At 37.0% G+C, this 24064-nt stretch overlaps 2 protein-coding genes across 2 annotated transcripts; one reads left to right on the top strand and one right to left on the bottom strand.

The window, feature by feature from the left end:
- The first annotated feature begins 1200 nt into the window (after window positions 1-1200).
- LOC107759723 (diphosphomevalonate decarboxylase 2) lies at window positions 1201-6939 on the top strand. The gene is made up of 10 exons (XM_075233506.1): window positions 1201-1561; window positions 2864-3062; window positions 4116-4179; window positions 4399-4462; window positions 4558-4638; window positions 5047-5133; window positions 5297-5454; window positions 5594-5642; window positions 6225-6349; window positions 6470-6939. The coding sequence occupies exons 1-10, from the start codon at window positions 1346-1348 to the stop codon at window positions 6690-6692; spliced, it is 1266 nt and encodes a 421-aa protein (XP_075089607.1). The 5' UTR covers window positions 1201-1345; the 3' UTR covers window positions 6693-6939.
- Window positions 6940-15388: 8449 nt separating this feature from the next.
- LOC107759721 (alpha-glucosidase) lies at window positions 15389-19864 on the bottom strand. The gene is made up of 5 exons (XM_016577718.2): window positions 19589-19864; window positions 18027-18736; window positions 17706-17936; window positions 16920-17566; window positions 15389-16412 (listed from the first exon to the last, which is right to left on the bottom strand). Exons 1-5 carry the CDS (start codon window positions 19822-19824, stop codon window positions 15525-15527), a joined length of 2712 nt encoding a protein of 903 aa, XP_016433204.1. The 5' UTR covers window positions 19825-19864; the 3' UTR covers window positions 15389-15524.
- Between the last annotated feature and the right edge of the window lie 4200 nt (window positions 19865-24064).

Below are 24064 nucleotides of genomic sequence, written 5' to 3'. Positions count from 1 at the left end.
TTCCCACCAAAAAAAAAAAGAAAAAAGGGAGGGGTTCCAAATTTTGATTTGAATTCACATATCAATTTTCAAATATTTTAGATAAAATTTCTATAAATTTTTTTTCAAAAATACAAAAACATACCTTGTTATAATTAAATATTTCCATATATTTTAAAATATCCTAGTTAAAAAGAATATTACTTAAGTTTTCAAATAATAGTAGAATAATTCTTTTAGTCAATTCGATAAATTAAAAGAAGTGGGGAAGGGTGTTGCTGCCTTTATTTGACGAATACGATATTGGGGTTGGTGAAATATGCACATCTTTCACTATTTCTTTAAGGTTTAAGTTCTATGCATTAATGACTTATAAAATATTTAAATAATTACATGACTTAAAAATTATAGATAAATCTTTTTACAGATAATATTAATTGATAATTTAATAAAAATAATATTTAATCTGCAATCATATATTAAATTTTATTAATATTGTAATAAGTCTTATACTGTCAGTATAAAATAAGTCTTTATTTTATTCTTTTAATCGTTTGTTTCTCTTATTCATAAGGGGAGTATATTCTTCAACCTTAGCTTATGTTTGACAAAAAAAAAAAAAAACCTTAGCTTATGCTCTCGTGCAATCAAAGAAAGACAATTATTAGAATATCATCCCACCAAAGTGAGAAAGTACTGGTGAGTTTTTTTTGGGTTTCACCGTATCTGCATTAAAACCCGACTATATTCAGATTTGTGCCGCGTAGAATAGTACTAGTGAGTTATTTGTCCTTTAGTGAGTTAATAATAGTGGTTATAAAGAGCAATGACCACTTATATTATGGGATCAATGGTTAATAAGAGTTGTTATTTTCTTCATTTACTAGTCATAACAAATATTATAATTTAATATTTTTATATTAAAATATAATATTTTTCAATAAAATGGCTAAACTAAAAATAAAAGAAAAAAAATCATAAGTTCCATGTATTTAAGTTATGTACATAAAATATAAAAATCAGTCACGCTATCAGTAAATTTTAACATTCGGTAGCAGCTCAATTATATTTTATTAAATAATTACCTCATAACTAATTCGATTATATAAATATTTTTAACACAATTTTGTTCAAAAGCGTGGACCCCAACACCCAAAGTGCCAATAGGAAATTAGTAAACTATTTTCATTCAACAAAGGAGGTTAGCATTTCAGCTCACTTATAGCAGACATGTATTTATTGTACCAGTATATAAATAGTAGAAACAACAGATACAATATCATAAATTTCAGAAATCCCCACATAAATTCCCCCTTTGTGTGTGATCCAATCCTAAATACTTTCTTTCAATCATTTTTTCTTTGGCATGGCGGAGGAATCCCAAAAATGGGTATTAATGGTAACGGCGCAGACACCTACTAACATAGCGGTGATAAAGTATTGGGGAAAAAGGGATGAAAATCTAATTCTTGCTATTAATGATAGTATTAGTGTAACCCTTGATCCTGCTCACCTTTGTACCACTACCACTGTTGCTGTTAGCCCTGCTTTTAATCAAGATCGCATGTGGCTTAATGGCAAGGTAAATATAATTTCTCTCTTTTTAATTTTAATGTGTGAATTTTGGTCATTATTAATTCTAGTGAGCTAATGTGGATTGATTTTTGTGATTTGGAAAGGATTTAAGTTATATATGGTGATAGTGTAATGAATTGTGTGAAGGTGAGAGTTGGGGTAAAGTTGCTGTCATGTGACCAGGATCACGGGTTCGAGCCCCGAAAACAGTCTCTTGCAGAAGCCCTTTTTTTGTAATGAATTGTGTATACCATCAGTGAAATTTAACATGTCATAGCAGGTCAGTTACCATATATTCGGGGTTGAAGGTTAGCTTACTTGGCGAGCTCTCCGCCTTTCATAATTGAGGTGGATCATAGTAGCGTAACATCCCCTGATGTAGTAAATTTTTTTAAAATAAAACAATAAAAAAGTTGCCATTATTCTAGGTTACTAGTCAACGTTATTGAATAGAGATATATGAAATTGTCTTTTAAGTGACTTAGTTGTGTAAATATTTTTTGCACTGTCAATACACAGAATTTAAACTCTATTGGAAAATCTTACTCCCTCCATTTTATTTTATTTAGCAGTTTTTGACTAGACATGGAATTTAAAAAAGAAAGAATTTTTAGCACATACCAAAAGTACTCTTAGAACTGGTTGTCTTAAGGATGGCACGACATTTCCATAGTTGTAAGATTATTCCTTTAAAGGTCAATTGAAATGTTTAATGGTAAAAAGTTCCGAAATATAGAAAAGGTGAGGTTTTTTTAACTCACTAAAAAGGAAAGATTGTCATGTAATATGGAAAAGAATAGTAGTACTTAAGAGTGTAAATATTGGTCAGGATTCGCTTTTAGCTGCTACATGCTAGATTCTAGGCTGTTATGCTGTAATAGTGCAACCTTTTGAGTGTCTATTTGTGTGATTACATGTGTAGTAGAATCAAGGAGGTTTAAATCAGGAGTAGGGAGCTTGGCTCTCCATTTCATACTAAGTCTTCACTCTTGCTGGAACTTATTGCTAACTATCTTTTTTTTCCCTTTGGTGTTGAGAGTGAATGCATGATCGATCTTTTACCTATGAACAGATTTAGTAATCCAAGATGCCTTTTTAGTTCCATCGTTGGTCGAATCTTTGATCATCTTGTCCATTTTTCGCTACAACATAGTAAACATAGCAGTGAGGAAAAAATTAAGATTCTTGAAAGTGCTATTCATACTATCTTAGTTTTAGAAACCTGAGCTCATGGGGATTCCTCCTTCATCCATTTTATTTCTAGGAATATTTTGATCCTTTATAATTTTGCTTTTGCTTGTTGTTTTAGGAAATATCCCTCTCTGGTGGCAGATACCAAAACTGTCTTAGGGAAATTCGCGCTCGTGCTAATGATGTTGAAGATGAGAAGAGGGGTATCAAGATCGTGAAAAAGGATTGGGAGAACCTGCATGTGCATATTGCTTCTTATAATAATTTTCCTACTGCTGCGGGTTTGGCCTCCTCAGCTGCTGGCTTTGCCTGCCTAGGTACTGCTAAACATTTCTTTGTTACTTCAATTCTAAATTCATTTTGTCGCTTCACTATTTCGTTTGTTTGGTCTTCTACTGGCTGTTAAGTTTAAACACCAAGGATCATGATGAATTTTGAAAAGGAATGATTACTTTATTATTTTAGAATTTAGTCCTTTATGAAAACAGTGGCTGCACACAATATCTGACGTGGATTTTCTTAAGGCTTGCCTGTATCTCAATCTGTGATTTGACTTCAAAGCAAAAAAAAAAGTAATTCATTCTTTCTAGTTCAGAAAGTTAAGTACCTTTTCTAGATCATTTGTTCAAGTTCTGCATTTCTCTTTTCTGGATGTTCATCTCTTGGAGTGACCTTTGGATCTATCTGTAGTGTACCATGTGGCTTGAGGAGCAAAATAGTTTTAAGTGACATAATTATTTAGCTAATTGAAAATTGCAAGCTTTTATTTGATCATATGCTGTCCATTACGCAATGCCTTATGTTTCTCTAAGTTTCTCCCCATACATATAGTACAGTTTAATCAAGTAATGTTGGCTCCCCTGATGCTAATTCAAATCGATTGGAGCTTCGTTTTACCATTTCCTTTTTCCTGCAACTGGTTTTTCTGGAACTTATTATTTTAGCTCTGATATCTTGTAAGTGGTCATCAAAAGAATGTACTTGTTAGTGGAACTATAGAGGTACCTGCTAATTTCTACTGATAGAATACCTTTCCCTTAGTTATAAATTCTTTAGCATATCCTATGTCTATATTCCATTTATCTTTTGTTTGCATATTTTCATTTTAAATTCATTCCTTATTTAAATATGTAATGAAATTACGACGACAGTGAGTAAACAATTGATCTAAGTGAGGCCATATTATGATTTTTGTGTTGATAAGTATATAATATACTACATTACTCGTGGAATTAATTTTTTCTTCAAGTGCTATTTTTTTTTTTTTTTTTACCTAATTCTCTCCTTTTTCCTGAATCTTTGCTTTCTTCAATCTTATTCTTCTAAGGCTTCTGAGATGGATACAACTAATTTCTGCTTTCTCTATGTAGTTTATTCCCTTGCAAAGTTAATGAATGTGCAAGAGGACAACGGGAAGCTTTCTGCCATAGCCAGGTAGATTATGTCAGTTGTAACTAATTCCTTTAGCTTGTTGGGTTGTATTTTGTTGGTCCTATTTAGTCCAATTAACTAGATAGGACTATAGTGAATTCTACTCATATTTTCTTACTTTCTCTATTCCATTGGTCTTGTTTATTAGGTTACCCTATGATAACTGAGATTTTATAGCTCATATAAATAGGTCAAAATGACAACTTCCTTTATTCACTTCAGGCAAGGTTCAGGAAGTGCTTGTCGAAGCTTATATGGAGGATTTGTTAAGTGGGTTATGGGAAAAGTACGTCTGGTTTATGAGTCCTTGTCTTGTGCTTCTCTCAACAAATATCTTATCTTCTCACTGTTGTTGTAATGCTTTTCCCTGGATATGTGCAGGAGGAAAATGGAAGTGATAGCGTTGCTGTTCAACTTGTAGATGAGAAACACTGGGATGAGCTTGTCATCATCATAGCCGTGGTATGTACTTCTCCATCCACATTATCATTGTTTGTCTAAAAGTTAAGCTATTTATATTGTTGCTAGACTTTTAGGGGAAAGAAAACATCTCTCTCAATTAAACTATAAGGTCTTGTATACTTCGGGCCATTTACTTTTACCTGCTCCTTAATTTATTTTCTTCTTATTTCTAGTAGTCATCTTATAGTTTCCCCACTTTCCAGTTTCAACTTATACTTTTTATTTCATTTCCTCACAATTTTATGCCGTCCCCCTCTTAGCTCATCTGCACATTCTTCACTATGGATTTATGAAATTCACTGAAATAAATCATATAAATTTGACCATTGGGACAGTTTTGTGTTTATTTTTCTTCCAAAGCATGTCAAAAAATTTGATTCTTTTTGAATGTTTTGGCTGTATTTTCAGGTGAGCTCACGGCAGAAGGAAACAAGTAGCACCTCAGGAATGCTTGAGACTGTTGAAACCAGTGCGCTGATAGAACACAGGGCAAAGGTATTTCTCTTGTCCTCTTGTTTACATTTGGATTCTGCATCTTCAATTAGTGTCCTCAAAATCTTCCAGACATTTTCACTTGGTTCTTTAAGTTAACCTCTATTCAATTGGTGAGAGTTGTATTAGAAGTATTGACTTTCCATTCTTGTATTGGGATTTTCAGGAAATAGTGCCAAAGCGAATAATTCAGATGGAAGAAGCCATACAAAAACGTGATTTTGCAACTTTCACTCACTTGACTTGTGCAGACAGCAATCAATTTCATGCAGTCTGCCTGGATACTAGCCCTCCTATATTCTACATGAATGATACATCTCATAGGCAAGTTCTTAACTTCAAGCTACTAAAATGAGGTCTTTGCCGAACTTCTTTTCTTAAAAAAAAAATTGAACTTGATACTTTTTTTGGGTAATGTTGAGAATCGGAGAAAGTAAGTCTTAATGGCGTGTTCAACTTTCAGGATAATCAGCTGTGTTGAGAAATGGAACCGTTCAGAAGGAACTCCACAGGTTTTTCTACTTTACCGTAATCTTTTTGTAGTGCATAGTTGCATGATTTTTAGATGAATAATTCTATATTAACAGTGTAAACGAACACAACTGCAAGAGTTGCTACCTTTTATTTATTATTCCTGAGAAATTTGTCATAGAATTCAATACTTGAGCTAGAATTGTGAATGTTAGATGCTTGAGACGGAATAGTGATTATCCTTCTGAACTGGAATTTTTGTTTCATTCTCTAAAATGTATTGCATCCTCTCCTCAATTCCATCGACATTCCTGTTTGACAACTCCACAAACTGAGTTATGTTCCAACTGAATTCTCCCTGGTCTTGAGCTGGTTTGAGATTACTGCTTTTCAGTTACTTCATAATATCGATTATCACTGAGATCTTGACATTATATCAAGCGATACAAGAACATCTATCTATTTCAAGCCTTTTTCAGTTTTGATTGACAATTGAGTGTTTGGCTAAGTTGCATTATTGGGGTCTAATTTTCAGTTAGTTTGACTTTTAAAGTACGTTTACAGTAACATAAATCAATGTATATGGTCTTGTTGGTTGTTACCAAGTATAAAAATGTTGCCAGGTTGCATATACTTTTGATGCGGGGCCAAATGCAGTTCTAATTGCACGTAACAGAACATCTGCTGCACTTCTACTCCAGAGGCTGCTCTTCCACTTCCCTCCAAACTCAGAAACTGATCTAAACAGGTACATCCGTTAGGGAAATTTCCATCGTTTTTATGTGATCATGGGATTAATTATTCTTGGGCAATCGATAGGCAATCATATTCACTGCTTCTCCCTTCTTCTTCTTTCTTCTCTCTCCAGCTACGTCATAGGTGATAAATCAATACTGAAGGATGCTGGAATTCAGGAGATAAAGGATGTGGAAGCATTGCCTCCACCTCCAGAAATTAAGGACAAGGTTCCAGTTCAGAAATGTAAGGGCGAAATTAGCTACTTCATATGCACAAGACCTGGTAGAGGTCCAGTTTTGATAAGCGACGAAAGTCAAGCTCTTCTCAACCCTTATACCGGATTGCCCAAGTGAAGTGCCGTACTTTTGATTATAAGATTCTGTTGAATGATCAGGCCTAAACAGAGTCCCGAGTTCTACGTATTACAGCCTCTTACCCTAAAGAGAAAAAATGGAGGCTGCTATTTTTAAAATGGTTTCAGTATAGATGAACTTTGAATTCAAAAGCTGTTGTTTGTAGTTCAGTTTACTTATTCTTCAGTAGAAATTGTTGTGTACTCGTTTCTTTGTTGAATGCAATAAGAGTCCTCAATTTTGCTTCTTTCCGTCATTTCCTGGAATCAAATAAAAAATATTTTTCATAATGAACTGACTCATAATCTCATTGTTGTACAACATATATTTTTTTTGTTGAGAAAAAGGATAATTTCATTAATAAAGGTTATGGAGGCATTATATCACTATTAGTAATATTAGGGATAATACTTAGGTTTCCAAACACTGCTAGTGTATTATATATGGAGCTAGATACTAGTCTAGTAGTAGATGCTTTATTTTTGTCTTCTTGGATCATCCTTTTTACTGGACCTGGAGGTGAGTGCAAAATAGTTGTAGTAGAGCTTAGATGTTGTTTGGAACCCAATTTACACAAAAAGTGCGCCACTTTGTTGCCTTTACGGAAGCTATGCTGAAGCACTGGATTCCCCAATCTCTTCAACAAGTACCTGCATTCCAAGATAGTGTTAGTATAAGCCGGAAAGATATTATGTTCGAGTAGTTGGATTGTGTCCGTCGAGTCAGTGTCAATCTCTAGTGGTGCTAGTCCTTTGTCGTGTGCCAATTTTAGACCTGCATGAAGTGCTTGTAACTCTTCATGAGCAGAGTTATAGGCTTTGATTTTTTTTAGTAAATCCTACAATAATGTCCCCTTGACTATTTCTTATTATGCCCCCAATGCCTCCTGTGTTATGATTACCCAAGGAAGCATCTATGTTTAATTTGTAGCTGTAAGGTGGTGGTGGATACCATTTAATGTGTACATGAATTTTGTGCGTGGTGCATTTGTAATTGGAGGCTGGTAGTTTAAACTCAATGGCTCGTGTGTTAACCATTTGGTAATTTAAGTTCTTTGAGTAGTTGTGGAAGCAGTTATTGTTTCTATTTAGCCAGAGGTGCCATATTGCAAAAGGAAATACATTTTCCCAAGTTATGAAGTTGTGAGTAACCGGTATTTGTAGGTCTTTAATAGCTAGTAGCCAATGTTTGTTGTGAGGGATGGTGTTGATGTCAATGCCTGTATTGTCCCAGAATGAGCGTGCTAAAGTGCATTCAAGGAAGATATGAGTTATGGTTTCTTCTGCCATCCTACAAACCGTGCAAGTATTGTCAATTGAGACTCCATTTGATAAAGGTAGGAGTTAGTAGATAATCTATTTTTAAAGCATTGCCAAAGGAAAAATTTAATTTTGTTTAGGATATGTAGTTTCCAAATCTAATCATAGTCAGTGGTCTTTTGGATGTGTTGGTGAAGTAATTTGTAGATTGAATGGGTTGTGAGGACGCCATTTGTGTTGAGCATCCAAATGGATGTGTCTATGACTAGGAGGTTTGTTGAGATGGAGATATGGGAGATGTCATTTAAAATGTTGCTGGGTAGTTCAAACGATATTTTGGACCAGTTCCACTAGTCATTTGCCCAAACCTGATCAAGGGCCAAGTTGCTATCATTCTTGTTAAGAGGACCTTGAATGATTGAGCGGATGTTTGTTTTGTTCAGGGTCCAGTATCCATAGTAGAAGTTTATGGATTTACCATTGTCAACATCCCAAGCCAATCCTTTGGTAATGGTTTCCCATCCTTTTCAGGATATTTTACCAAATGAAAGAGGTGGTCTTAGCATTAGGCTTATTGCTGTTTTTTTGAATTAGAGTACTTGCCCACATGGTTGATGGATTGGTGAATAATCTCCATGCAAGTCCAGCTAGAATGACCTGGTTTTTCTGCCATGCTTTAGGTATCCCCAGGCCCCCTAATTCTTTTGGAAGGGTTACAACATCCCAGGAGATGTATATCTTTTTTTTAATTGTGGTTGTCCCCCAAATAAAATCCTGCTGGATTTTGTCAATTTGATGAAGGGTCTTTTTTTGGGAGGAAATGTACTGCATATTATGATTAGGAATGGTATTGAGGGCAGCCTTTGCTAGGGTTTCTCGTCCCGCAAGAGTTAGGAACTTTGTTTTTCAGTTAGAAAGTTTGTTTCTCATATTGTCAATTACAAATTGGAAGTCGGAAGGTTTGAGCTTATTATTGGTTATGGAAAAACCTAAATACTTGCCAAGTTGGCTAGTTGGGTTAATGTTAAATAGGTCTATTGCATAGTCTTTCAGGACATTTGAGCAGTTACCAGAGAAGAGAATTTTGGACTTGGTGTTGTTAATTTTGTGACCTGATAGGGAGCAATAGGTTGCTAAGGAGTGATGAATGGTATTTATGGATTTTTAATTAGCTTGGGCCATGAATGTCAAGTCATCTGCGTAAAAAATATGTGATACATGAGGTCCTTTTGGCCCAATTCTAATGGGATTCCACAGAGTAAGGTCCACTTGGTGATGTATGTATATAGAAAGCAATTCCATGGTTAGGATAAACAAGTAAGGGGATAGGGGTCCCCTTGTCTGATCCCTCTCGAGGGTTCAAAGAACTTGGTTTGAGCACCATTTACTAAGACTGCTATTGCTTGTGGATATGCAGTTCATGATCAGAGAAGTGATTTTTGGTGGGAACTTGAAGAAGGTTAAGGCCTTGTAGACAAACGGCCATTCTAGCCTATCAAAGGCTTTTTCGAGGTCAATTTTGATTATCAGTTGGCCATTCATCCCTTTTCTTTTTTTAAACTGGCTTATAACGTCTTGTATAATAATGGCATTGTCACTTGCCCGCCTGCCTTTTAAGAAGCTAGCCTGGCATGGGCTGATTAATTCAGGAAGAAAAGGTTTGATCCGGTTAATAATTATTTTGGTGATTATTTTGTATGTGGTGTTGCAGAGTCCAATTGGTCGGAAATTATTGAGGTTATTAGCATGCTTGAATTTGGGAATGAGGCATAATAATGTTTGATTCATTTCATTAGGGATTCTAGATAAGGAGAAAATTTCTTTGCATAGACGTATGACAGAGGGGCCCACAATATTCCAGTGACATTGGTAGAAAATTGGGTGCATACCATTAGGACCGGGGGCTTTGTATGGCTTGAAGGAATATACTGCATAAGTAATTTCTTGGGTGGCTAAGGGCCTATCTAATGAGGGAGAGATCTATGTTGCTAAAATTTGTGTGGGCACTTTTAGTAGTATTCCACTCTAAGCGTGTATTATTGGTTGTGAATATATCTTGGAAATAGTGGTGTGTGTGTTCAATGATTTTTTGTCGATCCGTAATCCAATTACCATCGTTATCTTTAAAGAAGAAAATACTGTTTCGCCTACGCCTATTAAGGACAGATATGTGGAAAAATTTAGTATTTGCATCGTCCTCATTAAGCCAATTCAGGCGTGATCTAATCTTCCAATGATCCTCCTCCAGGCGTAGAATGTTATTACTAATTATTGATTAGGGTATGTTCTAAATTTCTAAGGAAAGTGCTATAGGTATAGTTTGGTGAATTTTGGATTCCCTTAATTCTAGCCCGTATCCCTTTCTTATTGGCAAAAATATTGCCGAAATTTTGAGCACTCCATTCACTAACATTGGTCTTGAAAAAAATTTGGGCATCATTGAAATTTCTATTATCCCAACTTTTCTCAACGACTTTACTAAACTCAGGGTGGCTTAGCCAATATTTTTCGAGTCTAAAGGGTTTGGTAGAATTAGTCCTAGTATTAGTAAGTCTGAGTAGTAGGGGGTTATGGTGGGAGTAGGTCTTTGGGAGGTGAGTAACCAATATTGAGGGGTACTGTTCTAGCCATGCTTCATTAGCAAGGCATCGATCAAGTTCTTCTAATATGAGTCCATGCCTCCTATTTCTATGATTTGACCACGTGTAACGACAACCTTTGAATCCTAGATCTATTAAGTTACAATAGTTAATACAAGACCAAAATCTGGAAGACCTATTTCTATTAATATTCCTGCCTCCCCATTTCTCATCTTGATTTAGGACATCGTTAAAGTCCCCACCTATAAGCCATGTGCCTTTGTAATTGTCAAAAGTAGTCTTGAGGCTATTCCATAGACGTATCCTATTAGTTAACGAATTACCAACATAAATTGAACTAAAGAGCCAAGGGTTGTGATTTGGTAATACCTGGACTAGGGCATGAAGTTCCTGATCAGTCTACCTAACACGATCCACTGCTACCATTGTATCAACCCACATAATGACCATGCCACTAGCTCTGCCAACCGCTGGGATCTCTATTAAATCAGAGAAATTGAAATCTACCCTAAGGATTGCATGGTTTTCCATTTTGGTTTCCAGTAGGGCCACCATGCATGGATTGTGATTATTAATAAGTTCCCTAAAATTACGCCTGAAGTCTACATTATTGGCGCCTCTAACGTTCTAAATGATTATGCTAGTAGGTGTATTCATGATAGGGGAGTGATTGTGGAGCATATTTGCACTGTGGTTAATTCCCTTAATGGATGGGCTGTCCCTCAGAGTGGGATTCACTAGGACTACATACTTTGCTGTTGCAGTGTTGATCGGTGGAGTTATCTCTATTGAGCACCTTTGAAGTGCTACTGGGCAACGTAGTATGTATTTCTTGTCCTCCCTCTCCGGGAATAGCATAAGAACTATATCTCTTATTGTTGAGATTTCCGTGAAGGAGCTTCTTCCCGGAGGTTGGGGGATCACCACCTCTTCTGCCTCTTGCACTTCCTGATCCAGATTTGCTCCTTGTTCCATCGGAGGGGCCACATGGGGATGGTGTTGGGCTTGTTGAGGTGTCCAAGGGAAGAATAGAGGATTCATCTCTGTTACCTCCTGTGATGGAAAAAATGGTAGTTCGAACATTTGGTTCATGTTCAGTAGGGGATTGAAATATTGTGGAAAGTTCCAGTGGTTGTGCATGGTGTGGTAAAGAGCAGGAGCTATTGCTTGGGCTAGGGGATCGAGAATGTTTGCCATCCACATATGGTTCATATAATTGTCCACATCCATTCTCATCCCCTCTGGCACCACTTGGGCTAGGAAGTTTGGATTTTGAATGATCATCATGACTTCCTGCCCTTCTATCAACATTGAGAAGAATAGAGCTTGGCCTTGGAGTCCCTGTTCGATCCATGAGGTGGGTTGATGGTCCGGATGTTGTGGTTGAGTTGCATAGAATAGGTTTGGAATTTGCATGAGGTTGTTTGGGTTGTTCAAGTTCATCATGGGAGGTTGAAAGGAGTTTCTGGGCACTTTGTGAGTTAGTAGGGCCAGGCGTGATTTTTTGTTTAGAGGCAAGAGTAAGTTTGGCATTTTGTTGTTGTGAAGTATTTGTTTTTACGTTATCGAAGGAATGCTGTAAAGGTTGAGAAAATGATTGTGTATCTTTTGTGGAAGATTCAACTTGGGTGTGATTGGTTGAATTAAGCGTGTAAGAGTATATAGGATCTGTTTGGTTAGAGGTGTCCATAGGTGTGTCCATTTGGACAATGTCTGATGACAAGTGTATGCATGTGTGTTGCATGGTGTCTGACTTGTCGTTTGGAGATTGAGTATTAATTGCATGCATGGTGTGATTATCGGCTATGTTGTAGCTGTCAGCAACTTCTTGATTTGGCAGCAACTTGCCATGCAAGTGTTCAGCGTGCTTATTGGTGGTAGCCACGTTTTGTACGCGTGGCATGTGTACTGTGGCCTTGTTCTTTGTTTGTATCGAAGAGCTTTTGTGTGTGGAAGAGGAAAGGTTTTGTGGTTGCAGAGGGATGTCTGTGGGGATGTCCATTCCTTCATATTCCTCTATTTTCTGAAGAATTTTGAATTTATTATGGAGTAGCTGTGATTGATTAATAATGTTAGAGTCCATTTTTCTTGTTGAGTTCATGGTTGTTTGTTTGTTGGGTGTGTATATTAGGCTGGGATCGGGAAGTTGGGATTGGTCAGCATCTTTAGACCTATAAGAGAGCTTTTGAGTGTGAAGGTACTTACCTGTGGCTGCTTCAAAAATTTTGACATTAATACTTGCGTATCTGCTTTGAGTGCTTTGTTGGTGTGGTAATGGTTGTGCCTTGCTATTCCTCATTGCTCTTGACTGTGGTAAACTTGCCTGTGCTTTACTCCTCTTTTGAAAGGCCACCGTTTGCTAATGGTTTGTGGGGGTGGTGGAGGTCACCACTTTGTGCTCTGCATCAGAAGGTATGGGGTGGATTTGGTGTGAGAGCGGTGCTGGTTTGTGTGTCCTAGTCTCCCACAAGCTTTGCAGAGGATGTGTCCACCTTCATAAATGATTTGCTGCTTGTAGTTGCCTATCAGAATGCAAGATTGAACTGGCTCTTCGAGTTGCATCTCAATGCAAAGGCGTGCGTATCGTCCTCGCAGTGCTGCACTTGTGCAGGCATCAATCTTCAAAAGTTATCCTATGGTGTTGCCTACTTTTCTTAGTATAATGGCATCATAGAACTCAATGGGCATCTGGGGAAGTCGTATCCAAATGGCTGACCTTTCCTGGGTGGCATTACCTGCCATGAAGTTTTGTTCCCATTTCTTTATGGATAGGAAAAAGCCATTGATAAACCAGGGGCCATTTTGCAGCGCACTGATCATATTTTTCTCCTTGCTAAATTTGACAATAAAATAATCGGAGCCAAGATCTATGAGCAGGAAGTTCTCCGTTGGTTTCCACATTTCTTGTATATTTCTTTTTTAGATATTGGTGTTGTATATGTTTACCTAGAAGTTTAATGATCAAAAAGTGTTTCCATGGTAGATACATTCTGTTTTTATCATCCTCCAAAAGTTTTATTGTTCTTATGCCTTCATGTAATTCATTTGAGGTTAAAACCATGGGATCCTCTGTTTTGTTGTGTTCTTCCTTTGCATGGTCGTTTTCCACCATATCAATATGCATCATATATTCTGATGCTAATAGTTTTTCTTTGAAGGATGATTGGTGGCATGTAGTTGTAGTGTTAGTGTTTATTGTACTGATATCTGGTTGTTTGGGTGGGATGTGCTGGACTTCCTTATCAGCTTCTTCTTTCTCCATCAATGGCTCACCCTCCTATCCCGTGTGCTCCAACAAGTAAGTATTACAACTCCGTGGAAAAGAGTTGGAAAATAGTAAAGTTGAACTATTCAAGAGTTCTTAGAGCTCCCCAAAGTTTTTTGTTTGTTTGTTGTACAACATATGCCTACATAAAACATTTACATTAGATTCTTGAGACAAATGTAATATAATCTTATGGATTTATTGTGAGTTGTAAAACTGCAATATTAAGACAGCTTAAAGGGGAAATAATATATATATTTGAAATTATGAGAGATTGTAATATTGAAATTAATATGGATTATTAAGTATATATATTTTTTGACAAATATTGATACATTAAAAAAGAAATATACGAATGATGCAAAAATAAAAAGAAGTATTAACCTAGATATCGTCCACCTAACCATTTACTTCTTGAAAGTCGTTTTAATCTTAAAGGTTGTATTTAACTAAGCTTTTACATTTCAGACTTAAATTTGAGACCTTTGATTAAAAAAGGAATGAATCTTATTATGACACCAATCTTTATGTATTCTTCAGTGTCTTGTTGAATAGCCTTAATAAATATTGCTAACTTTAGTAGGTAAAATTTCGAGTACTTCTTTAATTTGCACATGTGTCTCAATAATCTTGGAAATATTTTTTAAATATTGGACGGACCATAGGCCTCCTTCATGTAAAACACAGCAGAAAGAAACCAATTTCACAGTAGTAACCAAAATCGTATATAAGTGTTCAACTCAATAATTGATATTTTGGACTCCAGTGGTTCTGTCACAGTTGCTGAACAAAATAGTTGTAGGGACAAGTTTGAAGGAAATCCAGGCCTCAGGCCACGGCCAGTAATTAATACTAACATTTATGCAATTTAATATTGCTCGTGCTCTTCACCATCCCAAATGTACTACACATGCAAACTTATTCACATCTAGCCAAGAGATTATATTTAGCAAAAAAAAAAAAAAAAAAAATTGAAGAAGAAAAATGGCAAAATATCATACCAAGTTCTTTTTTTTTTTTGATTACAACCCATTTGGACTGATATTATTTTTTCGTCATTTCATAACGTCATACCATATTATATTATACTGTGTTGTGTTTTATATTTCGATAGAGTTCATGTTTCTTGTTTGGTTTGATTGTATTGTACAACCAGTAAGTTACTAAAATTCCATAAGTTTCTTAGGTAGCCATGAAATAATCCACAATTTCTTGTTCTAGTTCTGAAGCTGAATATTAAGCTTTTTTTTTCCTAGTGCCATAGCTGAGACTATATACTTTTAGCCATTATTCCAGGAACTTGGTCTATGACTTTCTTACCTTAATATCTTTCATTGTGATAAAATTAGCAGAATCTATATGACTATTGATAGGACAAGGCTGCGTACAATAGACCCTTGTGGTCCAGCCCTTCCCCGGACCCCGCGCATAGCGGGAACTTAGTGCACCAGGCTGTCTATATGACTATTGATCATGTGATTCATGTTCAGCGCGCTTTGTCAGGGAAAAACAATAGGTGGTAACCTTATTGTCAAATGATATACATTTCCAAACAATCAGACAGCTGACATCTTCACCAAATATTTATTGATTTCTCAGTTTCAACTATTACATGCTTTATCAGTTCATAAGGAAAATAATGAGCACTAAAAACTTGTATGCTTTATTTTCCATGTTCTACATTATGAAGATCCACTCATGGCTGTTCTTATATGGCAAGTGTTAGCTCAAGATTAAATTCTTTGCCAATAAGAACTGATAAACCTGACATCTCTAAAACACCAGATGTACTTCTGTCAAAGTTTGTTCTAATTCTTGAGTATACATTCCTCTTGCCCACCATTTTAGTTGTCAACTTATTTGCACTTATTCTACTCGCCCTATTCTTCAGTCCAAGAAAAGTCACTTTGTGTATTGTCCAATTCTTATTCATAGCAAACTCTTCATTCACAACCTCTGATTTGAGATATAACTTATTGTTTACAACGCCACTGTGAAATCTCACTAAGCTCCACTTTCCACCCTTTCCTCCCATTTCAACTTCTTCTCCATCGTCCAAGTAAACTTCGCCTGAACTATTTCCCTTGTCGCTGATGGAAACAAGAAGTTCGAATGGAGTTTCCCGAGCTGCCCTTGTTGTCATTGCTTCTCCTTGCATCGCCAGAATATTTCCTTCTCGAAGGTGTACGTTGATATGATCAGAAGGTGCAGCAAGGTTGATGTAGTTACCGGACTTCATGTTCACGTGGTTTGAATAGTTGAAGAGGTCGAACCAGGTTCCAGATGGAAAATATGCATTAACTGAAACCGCTCCAGATGTTAGCACGGGTGATATCATTAACCCCTTACCAATGAGAAACTGAGAGTCGATTTCATAAGTGTTCGTGTCCTCAGGAAATGAAAAGAAAAGTGGCCGTGCTATAGGAACGCCTCTAGAATGCGCCTCAAACATTAGTGTGTACAAGTATGGTAAGAGCCGATAGCGAAGTCCAAGCACATTTTTAGCTGTTGCAGCTACTGAATCCCAGATATATAACTCTTGATGGATAGTAAACTTGTCAGAGTGATCCCTTGAGAAGGGATAAAATGCACCTAGCTACAATTGACGATACGTTGATATTAACAAATGAACATCAGATTCTGTATGAGTATTTTAAGTAAAACCATTACAAGTGATGTATTTATGAAAACCAACAGACTGCATAGGATTCTGCACTAATATGACAACACTGTTAATGGAAACAAGTATACTCCCTGGATTAGAGGTGGATGCAGTGTTGCATCATCGGGTTCATCTGAATCCAATATTTTCGATGCATTGCATAAATTTACGTGTAAAAACTCACTAAAATTGCCAAAAATAGTGGGTTGGAACCCATACGGATTCAATAATAAGAATCTTAAAGGTTGAACCCATAGAGCTTAAATCTTAAATCCGCATCTGCCCTGGATTATACATTGGAGCAGGAGGCGCAAAATAGAAGAATAAGATATCGTATGCAGTGATGGAAAATGAATTGTGCATGACTTTTGAACTGTCAAATAGAAATAATAAACTCCTGATATATGCAAAATACTTCTTTAAAGAAAACAGAACATTTACCTGAATCCAACGGCGGCAAAGTTCCTCAGTTGTATTTTTACCAAAGCCACATATATCAGCTCCAACCATGGGAATTCCAAACAATCCAGAATTTAAAATGCTAGGAATACTATAAGCCAAGTCATTCCAAGTTGCAGCATTATCTCCAGTCCAATGTGCTGTGTACTTTCCAGCACCCACAAAAGTAGATCTGCTAAGTATAAATGGCCTTTTACCAGTAATATCGACTAAAGCAGCATTGGTCGTTTTAGCTTCGAGGAATCCATTGAGGTTATGAACATTGTACTCTAAGGTGTTCCCATAATGTACTGATGTTGCTGGGACAGTCTTCTCGTTGATTGGACGTAGGGTTCCTGAGTTATTGATCTTATAAGGAGGGTTGTCAAGAGTAGAAGACGGGCTTGGAGGAGAAGAAATGAAGTTAGATAACTCGTTCATATCAAGCCAGAGCCCGTCAACGGGGAGACTTTTATGGAAAATTTTGATTTCATTACTCCAGAAGACTCTGGATTTTGGATTTATGAAGTCAGGAAAGTAGACTTTTCCAGGCCAAACTTCGCCAAGATAAGGGACACCATCGCGTTTGATAAAAACATCCGATTCCATACCTCTCTTATAAGTCTCATACGAGCTATTTATGCTGATCCCTGTGAACAGATCAATAAGGAAACAAGAGCACTTTGATTAAGTCATTTTTCCCTACGTCTTTGGAATTTTCTCAACTTCTACACCAATTTAAGTATAAATATCAACAGAAGCAAGGAAATTCAATATGTCAAAACTCACCTGGATCCAATATGAGAACATATTTCTGGCCATCTTGATGAAGTTTATCAACAAATTTCTTCATCCGGTCAAGTGGAAAATTAATCGGATCAACTGTGAAATCCTTATAGCCGTCCATATAATCAATATCTGTCCACATGACCTCAAGAGGGATTTGAGCTTTTGCATAGCGAGCCACTACATTCTCAACTTCAGAAATACTTTTATAGCCATATCGGCATTGGTGAAAGCCTGTGAATAAAGATTGCAATAGTTGCATGAAGAAACAATGTCAAGAATAAACTCAATGAGACAAGGTAATTCACATGTATATTTACTCACCAAAAGACCAGTATGGCATGGGTGCAGGGCGGCCAATGAGCTCCGTGTACTGCTCCATGACCTTCTCCGGTACAGGACCAGCAAAGAAATACAGGTCAATGACCCCTCCAATCACTTTGTAGGTAATTCTGTCACCAGAGTATACAATGTCCATCCCATTGCTATTGAATAACAAGACTCCGTGAGTACTCCCCGCGCCAGGATGAGACCTGATGTCCATGTAAAAAGGATGGGAGCCATACAAGTTGAGATCAACATTTGCACTACCAATATCAGCATCCCAAAGAGTTAATGTCTGATTATTCTTTAGCTTAAACGTTCTCTTGGTATGCTCCCCGAGGCCATAAATAGATGACCTATCGGCTGGTAATGAAGAGGACAGTTGAAGGTACTGGTCCTTGAAGATAAGGAATGTGTCCGGAGAGTCATTTTTAGGTGAGGTGTCAAAAAGAATGTCACCTGTGGAGCGACGTTTGATGGAAAAGCCAAAAGGCGTGGTGTTGTAGAGAGTGAAAATAAGGTCTGAAATGGTGTCTGTATGGATGTAATGTGTTTCTTCTGATAATGGAAGTGAGGAATAAGAATGTTTCTCCAAAAGGGAGCTGCGGGGGAAAGAATGAGTTTCGCGGGGGATAAATTCTTGTGGAACTTCCCATCTTTCATGATCTGCATCGGTAATCCTGACTCTTAAACGATCTTTCGTCTCAAAGCTGAAGAATTGATCAACATGTAAAACAAGATAGAGTCCATTAATAATCTTTTATATTACAGAAAAGACTAACCTCACGACATTACTGAGACTGAATGCCCGATGCAGTTCAGTCTGATTCTGCACATTTAGATATTCAATCATAGATATTGTACCAGTTAGGTGAGAATCCAAATTGTCATACCACCACTAGTATCTAAATCAAAATCAAAAAGATTTTTTGATACTAAAAAGACTCATGATGTAAAAAATCCTAACACAAATAAACCAACAACAAGGAGCAGTTATTTAGAACTGAGAAATGGCAATTTACTCTCTAATAGCTTAATTTTTAGATGAGGTGCTCACACGCTTTAACATGATATCAGGGAAACAGACGTTTTGGGTTCAGATCTCACAGCTACCCAAAATGCAAAAAAGTATTTCCACGTAGTGGATCCTTGAAAAAAGAATCAAGCCAACATGTAAAGGATGTACAACAACAACAACAACAACAACAATCCGAGCGTAATGGGTCTGGGGAAGGTAGTGTATATGCAAAACTTAACCTTACCTTTGTGAAGATAGAGATGCTGATTTAAATAGATATGGTGTTTTAGATAGACCCTCGGCTAAAGGCACGTAAGGGGCGTATTGAAGCATAATATAATTAACAATTACACACAATTCAACATGTTAAACCATTGACTTTACTTTGAACCCCAAAAGAGTCCACCTAATCAAGAACTAACTCAGTTGACTCCACCACTCAAAACATCAACTTCCCAATTTCAATACCAAAAAAACTTAAGACTAAAAATGATGAAATTTCATTAACAAAGATGTAATTATAAGCAAAGAGTTCCAAAATTACCAGACAGTAAGTGTGAGATTCTGAATGTCAGGTCCAAAAACAGAAGAATTTTTGATGAGTTGAAGATGAGCAGTCAATGTCTTTCCAAAGGAGTCAACGCCTAATGATCGGACAGTATATCCATATCCAACTTGTTCAGCTTTTGTTAATACCAACAAAGTGAAGAAAAACAACAAACAATTATACAGAACAAATTGTGTCTGAGGTTGTTTTGTTTTATCACTGTGTCTATTCATTGTGTGTAGTAGAAAAGATTAAGTGATGAGAAGAATATAATATCCAGTTTTGCTGTGATATTTATATATGGGAAATGGAAAAAAAAAATGATTGGGTCTTAGAATTTGGAAGATATGCCAAGTCATTGACTGACCTCCAATCATCATAATCTCTACTTGATTACGTAATATATATATATATTGGTAATTGATTACGTAATATATACCTTTTACCATTGGTATTTATGCCCACTTAAATATTATGACATGTTTAAATCAACAAAATTTAAGGGTATTTTTGGCATAAGTCAAAAGTGTTTTTCTTTTTAAAATTTATACTCAATTAAATATCGTCATATAAAAATAAAACAAAGTGTATATATATAAAGAGCGTGTTTATTTATTTATACACCAAGAGCGAAAAATGTTGATATATTTACATAACCAAGTCACTAGTAAGAAAATTATAATTAAACTTTTATAATAAATATTAATTGGTAACCTGTTATAATCTTAGTAACTAAATCTCTTGTTTTTCCAATAAGATAGTAACTAATGTACTCTCTCTTTTTTACCAAATTTAAAAGTTTTTCCTTTGGTAATTAAATTTTTATATATATCAGGGAAAAAGTATTTACAAGCCATTACAAAAGGACCCGTAAAGCTTGGTCAGACCCATAGCTTTACTTCATTCATCCTCTACTACTCCTAGTCATTCTCTCCTATAGTTAGGCTAGACAGGCTAAATGACCAACTACTAAGCGAAGGCGGACCCAGAATTTTTACGCGAGGGGCACATTATTATGCTCAACCAATATTTTCTAAAGGCTTTTAGTGTTTAGGGTGCCAACTGTTTTAAATTAACCATTTTCAAGGTACATATGTATGTATGTGTATATATATACAAGATTTCATCCAAAGTTTACGGGATCCGGTAACTCCTCAACTGTATACATGGGTCCACATCTGCTACTAAGGATAGTAATTCAGTTTATTCAAAACTTCTGTTATCCTTCTATTGACGCGACAATGCATTTCTCGTACAATTAGCTTGCTTAACATCTTACAATTCCTCGACTTGTCTTGAAAGAGTCTTGCATTCCTTTCTTGCACCAAATTTAAAAGTTTTCTATTTAAAGTCTTAAATTAGTTCATATTTGATAATACTAGTTTGTTATCACGTGTATTGCACGTTATTATTTTTTTTTTTAAATCATTAGAACATGTGTTTTAGGTTTAAAATAAAATTTAAAGGAAAAAAGTGTGAGTTAAAGTGATTAAAGGTGATCCTATTTCTGGAAGATACAATAAATAGTAAATTCACAGGTACACAAAAATATAAATAAAAAATATGGGATAATGCATAAAATCCTCCCCGACCTATGACCATATTACTAACTACACACCTTTTCTTTCGGGGGTCCTATTACCGGAAAAAGATCCAGTCCAGTATTATTAGCTCAAGTAATATTCAATAGCCATGTAGATTCATGCCATGTGGACCATAAAATGATTAATGGTTGAGATCCATTTATGTCACGACCCAAATCCACCCGGTCGTGATGGCGCCTCTCGTGAAGACAAGGCCAGCCGACACTTCCTTTTTTTTCAATTTTTAACGGTTAAGCATTTTTAAAAAACAATCGAAACATGATAAAATAATTCAAAGTAGCAGATAATGTCATAAATACGCGGAAGAACAACCCAAAATAGTATTTCTCAGCCCAAAACATCATTTAAAAATATCATTTAAGTATTAAAATTGAGTAAACATGGCTGAGTACGAAAACAATGAAAAATAACGTGACTGAGTTCAAGTATATAGTCAAAACAATGAGGAAATATCAATTAAAAAAATTCCCGAAGGATTCAAATAGTTGGCACGAAGCCCAAATATGGCATTCAGCCCAATCATAATGATAGCTAATAGATTTCAGTCAAATACGCAGTAAAATAGTCATTCGGGACGGACTAATTCACAATCCCCAATAGTGCACGACCCCACACTCATCATCCAGCGTGTGCCTCACCTCAATATAACACTACGATGTGCAATCCGGGGTTTCAAACCCTCAGAACATCATTTGCAATCATTACTCACCTCGAACAGGTCAAATCTCTAGCTCGCGACGCCTTTCCCCCTCGAATCGGCTTCCACTCGCGTCGAATCTATCCAAAATCAGAACGAGGACGTCAAAATATGCTAAGGGAACGGAGCCCAAGCGAAAATAATCGAAATACAACACAAATCCCGAAATTACCAAAACTCGACCCCCGGGCTCACGTCTCAGAATTCGATAATTTTTACATCAATAGGTTCCTTATCTCCCCACGAGTTCGTACATATCAAAAGTTCTGAAATCCAACCTCAAATGGTCCTTCAAATCCTCAATTAAATGCCTAAATTCTCAAGCCCTAGTTTCCCCAATTTTAACCTTTAATTTCCATAATTTCTAGCTCTAATCCATGAAATAATAGCGTATGAACGCGTTTAAGGTCCAAATTCCTTACCTCAATGAAGTTCCCTTGAAATCCCTCTTTCAAATCGTCCAAAACGCTCCCAAGCCGAGATAAAAATGGTGAAATAGCTCAAGATTCCCGAAGGCTACAATTTATACCTTCTGCTCGGTCATTTTCGCATCTGCGGCACAATACTCGCTTCTGTGGTACCGCATTTGCGGTTATTTCTCCGCTTCTACGGAAATCACTTAACTCACTATTTTTCCGCTTCTGCGATCCCTCATCCGTATCTGCGACATTGCAGATGCGATCCATCTCACCGCTTCTGCGGTTCACGACTCCCTCAGCACTTTCCGCTTCTGCGATACTTTTCCCGCATCTGCGACTCCGCAGGTGCGGTCCCCAGCCGCATCTGCCGTTCCTAACAACTCGTCAAAATCTGCTTCTGCGACTCATCTCCCGCATATGCGGCGTCGCACCTGCGGTCCCCAATCCGCAGGTGTGGAAATACAAGAAGCAACAATTTCAGCAGCTGCAACAAAGTCCAAACTTCTCCGTTAACCATCCGAAATCATCCCGAGGTCCCCAGGACCTCAACCAAAAACACAAACATATCTTAATACCTTATTCTAACTTGTTCCAATCATAAAAACACCTCAAACAACATCAAATCAATCAAAACACATCATATTCAAGCCAAATTTTCTAAAATCTTCCAAATTACGTTTTTGATCAAAAACCCAACCAAACCACGTCCGAATGACCTGAAATTTTGCACACACATCCCAAATGACACAACGGAAATACTGCGAATCTCAGAATTTCATTCCGACCCCTATATCAAAATCTCGTCTACCAACCAGAAATCGCCAAAATACCAACTTCGCCAATTCACGCCTAAATCTACTCCGAACCTCCAAAACGCATTCCGATCACGCTCCTGAGTCACAATTCAGCTCCTAAGTCACAAATCACCTCCCGTAGCTAACCGAACCCTCGGAACTCACTTCCGAGCCCTCTAAAATATAAGTCAACATCCTATTGACTTTTCCAACTTAAGCTTTATTAAAATAGACTAAGTGTCTCAAACCTTACCAAAATCATTCCGGATTCGATCCAACCAACCTGATACCACATAACACGGATGAACAAAGTATAAAGAAGTAGAAATGGGGAAAACGGGGCGGTAACTCATGAGACGACTAGCCGGGTCGTCACATCTTCCCCAACTTAAACAAAAGTTCGTCCTCGAACGAGTCAAGAAACGTACCTGAAGCCTCAAATCTGCTCCGCATATCCCGCTCGGTCTTCCAGGTAGCCTCCTCCACGGGCCGACCTCTCCACTGCACTTTCACTGAAGCTATATTCTTTGACCTCAACTTTCGAACCTGACGACCCAAAATAACTACTGGCTCGATATCATAGGTCAAATCATCATCTAACTGAACCGTGATGAAATCCAGAACATGAGACGGATCCCCAAATATACTTCCAGAGCATAGAAATATGAAATATAGGATGCACACTCGACAATCTGGGTGGCAAAGCAAGCTCATAATCCACCTCCCCAATCCTCCGAAGCACCTCAAAAGGCCCAATGAACCGCAGACTCAATTTCCCTTTCTTCCCGAATCTCACAACACCCTTCATGGGCGAAACCTTCAACAGAACCTTCTTGCCAACCATGTAGGACACATCTCGAACCTTCCTGTCAGCATAGCTCTTTTACCCCGATTGCGTTGTACGAAGCCTCTCCTGAATCACCTTCACCTTCTCCAAAGCATTCTGCACCAAATCTGTC

Source organism: Nicotiana tabacum, chromosome 16 (genome assembly GCF_000715075.1).
Source record: "Nicotiana tabacum cultivar K326 chromosome 16, ASM71507v2, whole genome shotgun sequence".
NCBI classification, from domain to species: domain Eukaryota; kingdom Viridiplantae; phylum Streptophyta; class Magnoliopsida; order Solanales; family Solanaceae; genus Nicotiana; species Nicotiana tabacum.
Note: the sequence above shows the minus strand (reverse complement) of the source record. Positions and strands in the feature narration are given on the sequence as shown.

What these genes read in the sequence shown, in the direction of transcription:
- LOC107759721 (XM_016577718.2), bottom strand. Translation starts at nt 19,824, where the DNA reads ATGAATAGACACAGTGATAAAACAAAACAACCTCAGACACAATTTGTT. An exon ending in CATGCCATACTGGTCTTTTG is followed by an intron (nt 17,937 to 18,026) that starts GTGAGTAAATAT and finishes CTTTATTCACAG; the next exon opens with GCTTTCACCAATGCCGATAT. An exon ending in TGTTCTCATATTGGATCCAG is followed by an intron (nt 17,567 to 17,705) that starts GTGAGTTTTGAC and finishes ATCTGTTCACAG; the next exon opens with GGATCAGCATAAATAGCTCG.
- LOC107759723 (XM_075233506.1), top strand. Translation starts at nt 1,346, where the DNA reads ATGGCGGAGGAATCCCAAAAATGGGTATTAATGGTAACGGCGCAGACA. An exon ending in TGCTGGCTTTGCCTGCCTAG is followed by an intron (nt 3,063 to 4,115) that starts GTACTGCTAAAC and finishes TTCTCTATGTAG; the next exon opens with TTTATTCCCTTGCAAAGTTA. An exon ending in ATGAATGATACATCTCATAG is followed by an intron (nt 5,455 to 5,593) that starts GCAAGTTCTTAA and finishes TTCAACTTTCAG; the next exon opens with GATAATCAGCTGTGTTGAGA.